Raw genomic sequence first — 3030 nt, forward strand, 5'->3', positions numbered from 1 at the left:
TGGCCTGCATAGAGCACAGCTTCCTCCACCTCCTCTCTGCCCCCGTGCGGGGCTATCTCAGCTCTTTCTCACAAAGGATCTGAAGGGCTGGGGCCAGGGGCAGCGGGTGGGGAAGGTTATCAGTGCTTGCTGAACAAACAGGCAGAATATGATAAAAACAGCCGGTGGTAGGATTAAGCATTCCGCAGGTTGTCCTGGGTGCAGTGGAGCAGACATGGAACCTCAAAGTGCCCGGCTCCTGGCAGTGATCCTCATCCTGGGACTGTGTGCCCTGGTGGGGGGCCAGAAACCTTGTAAGTGAATGCCTATGGGTGACCTTACAGGGCTTAGTCTTCTGTCTGGGCCAGGGAGCAGGGGACTCAAGTAAGTGTCCAGATGTGGAGGACAGGAGTCAGTCCTTCACCCTCTGCAGGGCCTCCTCCTGCCCTGTGGCCTCAGTGGAGCGCTATACTGGGTCTTTCCTGTTCCTTTCCCTGCAAAATCCTGAGTTATCTTGAGAGGGGAGAAGCTAAAAGGCATCCTTCTCTGAATGCTGCCGAACACTGCTTGTCCACGAGTCCCCTATTCAGTCCTCCCAGAAAGGCCAAGGACTACAGGTACTGGGTCAGACTGAGGAAGGGGCCGGAGGGCCCCACCCTGCTCACTGTCCACCTTGACCTTTGCCTGGGTCCATCAGGTCACCTTCTTTGCAGAAGGACTTTTGTTATTGTTGTTGCTTCTTTTTAACTAATAAGACAATTTCAGAGAAGATATGTTGGTTCCTCAGGAGGAAACTGTAGCTCAAATTTGGGAGAGATAAGACCCTGCATTGTTCCCTGATGCTCTGAGTGGGTATGGGGTGAGGTTGGGTCTGGAGCACTGGGTGAAATTGACCTTGGATCTGCCCACAGCCCCCTGCCAGTGCTCAAGGTTGAGTACTGACAACAGGAAGAACTGTGGCTTCCCGGGCATCACCAGCGACCAGTGCTTCACTCTTGGATGTTGCTTTGACTCCAGCATTGTTGGGGTCCCCTGGTGTTTCCATCCCCTCCCAGAGCAAGGTAATCTTCAGGGAGCCAGATCCTCCTCCTGGGTTGATGGGCTCACGGGCAGAGTTCAGTGCAGGTACTCAGAGGCCTGGCTGTTAGCCTAGAGCTAGCCCAGGCCAACCAAAAGGGAGCCCCAAATGTCTCCTCCGTCCCTATCTAGACCCTCTGCCCTTTCACCAGACAGATCTGTAAATCTATCCATTTCACTTCATTTGATGGCAAAAGTGTCTTAGGCGCCTTCTAGCTTTAAAACCATGAGTTCTAAAGAAGAGCCAAAGGAGGAATGGATGCCTTTAATATGACTTTTTTTTTCAGTAATGACCTGGCTAGCAGACCTCAAATGTGAAGGATATGGGTTGAGACTTTTGGAATGGGTTCAAGTTGAAGGGTCCTGTCCTCCTGGGAGGATAGGACTGGAGGCCACTGATCTGATGATGTCTTGGCCTTGCCTTTTCCATGACCAGAATCAGAGGAGTGTGTTATGGAAGTCTCAGCTCGTGAGAACTGTGGCTACCCGGGCATCAGCCCCGAGGAGTGTGCCTCCCGCCAGTGCTGCTTTTCCGACGTGATCCCTGACGTGCCTTGGTGCTTCTTCCCAGAGTCTGTGAAAGGTATTGTGGCCGTGGGTCCTGAGATGGGGGACAAGTCCTTCATGGGTGGAAGCAGGGCAGGGGGTGGGAGCTGTCCCAAGACCTCAGCACAACGTGAGGTGGGGCCCGGAGTCCAGCAGGGGCCACATCAGGAAGGAAGTACTCTGGTGTGTACACTGCCTTTGCCTCAAGCCAGCTCAAAGGCAGCTCCTGAGGGTTTTCTGCAGGGACAGTGTCTTTTAGGGAAGGTCAGAGCCTCTGATGTTCCCAGCTCAGTCTCAGCCCCTCCCTAGTCTGGGCACAGTTTGGTGGCTTTGCTTATTTCGCTGCAGTTCTAACCCGGCTTTGAATGCTACTGAATGCTGGGCACGAGGCAGAGGGGCCTGGACATAGGCCAGCAACCTCTTCACCCCTCGCTTTTCGCTGGTGTGGCATGAGTGACAAGTTTTGCCCACCACATTCTCCCCCAGAAAAGCTCAGAGGATCCCATCCTCAATTGTCTTCCTCTACTTCCCAACACTGTATTTGGCCAGATAAGAGTAGACCCCCCTATTCAAACCAGGGAGAGACCATGGTCACGGAAGAGGCTTTGCCAAGTCTTCTTCCATTAGGAGATCCAGGTGCTCCCAAGAGCTTGGTCTTTTCCTTACTGAGGGATTTCTAATGTGACCTAAATGTCCCCCTGGAAACTTTCTAATAGTTTGGAGAGAATGGGCCCAGAGAATACCCTGGCATGGTGGCTGTCCCTGTCACACTGCCCATCCTACAAGAGGAGACTCCTGGCAGATTGGTCTGTCACCACACAAGCCCACCCACTTCTGAGCTGTGTGCTCTCCCTTCCCTGATGCACTCACCGACTGTCCTGTCTTTCACTCTCTAGACTGTCACTATTGAGGGGCGATGGCTGCAGAGAACACACCTGGCTTGCCAGACACTCTGAAGCAAAGGAAGAACGTTCCTGGTCTGATCAGCTTTAGAGTTCACAGTTCCTTGGGTTTTCTCAATCTTCCTTTGATCATTTTCAGTGGTTCAACATACAATTTCTTCAATTAAAGAAAACCTTTAAAGTCTGCTAGATTGCATTTTGGTTTCATTGACATAGGCGGCACGGGTCGTGTGTGTGCGTGTGCGTGTGCAAGCATATGGGACTATGGGTGTGGTTCTAGCACCCTTTCACCTGCTCCGAGAGCAACAAGCCATTGCATACTTCCAGGCTGCCGTAGCAGAGATAGAGCACGGGAGAGAATTCCAGAACCATGACCACTTTATAACTCTGCATGCCCAGCATGACTCTGACCCTGAAACCCTCCTACCGCAGCATTTGATTTCAGACTGCGATTACAAAAGCCCTCAGCTTCCACCAAATACACCATGGCCTACTTTTGCTTTTGAAACGGTGCCTGACCACCCAT

The 3030-nt window shown here is 52.4% G+C and overlaps 1 protein-coding gene across 1 annotated transcript; it reads left to right on the forward strand.

Moving 5' to 3' along the window:
- Positions 1–2688, forward strand: Tff2 (trefoil factor 2). The gene is made up of 4 exons (XM_020185856.2): positions 1–293; positions 891–1040; positions 1493–1639; positions 2499–2688. Exons 1-4 carry the CDS (start codon positions 149–151, stop codon positions 2510–2512), a joined length of 456 nt encoding a protein of 151 aa, XP_020041445.2. The 5' UTR covers positions 1–148; the 3' UTR covers positions 2513–2688.
- The last annotated feature ends 342 nt before the right edge of the window (positions 2689–3030 follow it).

Source organism: Castor canadensis, chromosome 5, assembly GCF_047511655.1.
Source record: "Castor canadensis chromosome 5, mCasCan1.hap1v2, whole genome shotgun sequence".
Classification (NCBI taxonomy): domain Eukaryota; kingdom Metazoa; phylum Chordata; class Mammalia; order Rodentia; family Castoridae; genus Castor; species Castor canadensis.

What these genes read in the sequence shown, in the direction of transcription:
- Tff2 (XM_020185856.2), top strand. Translation starts at nt 149, where the DNA reads ATGATAAAAACAGCCGGTGGTAGGATTAAGCATTCCGCAGGTTGTCCT. An exon ending in GGTGGGGGGCCAGAAACCTT is followed by an intron (nt 294 to 890) that starts GTAAGTGAATGC and finishes ATCTGCCCACAG; the next exon opens with CCCCCTGCCAGTGCTCAAGG. An exon ending in CCATCCCCTCCCAGAGCAAG is followed by an intron (nt 1,041 to 1,492) that starts GTAATCTTCAGG and finishes TTCCATGACCAG; the next exon opens with AATCAGAGGAGTGTGTTATG.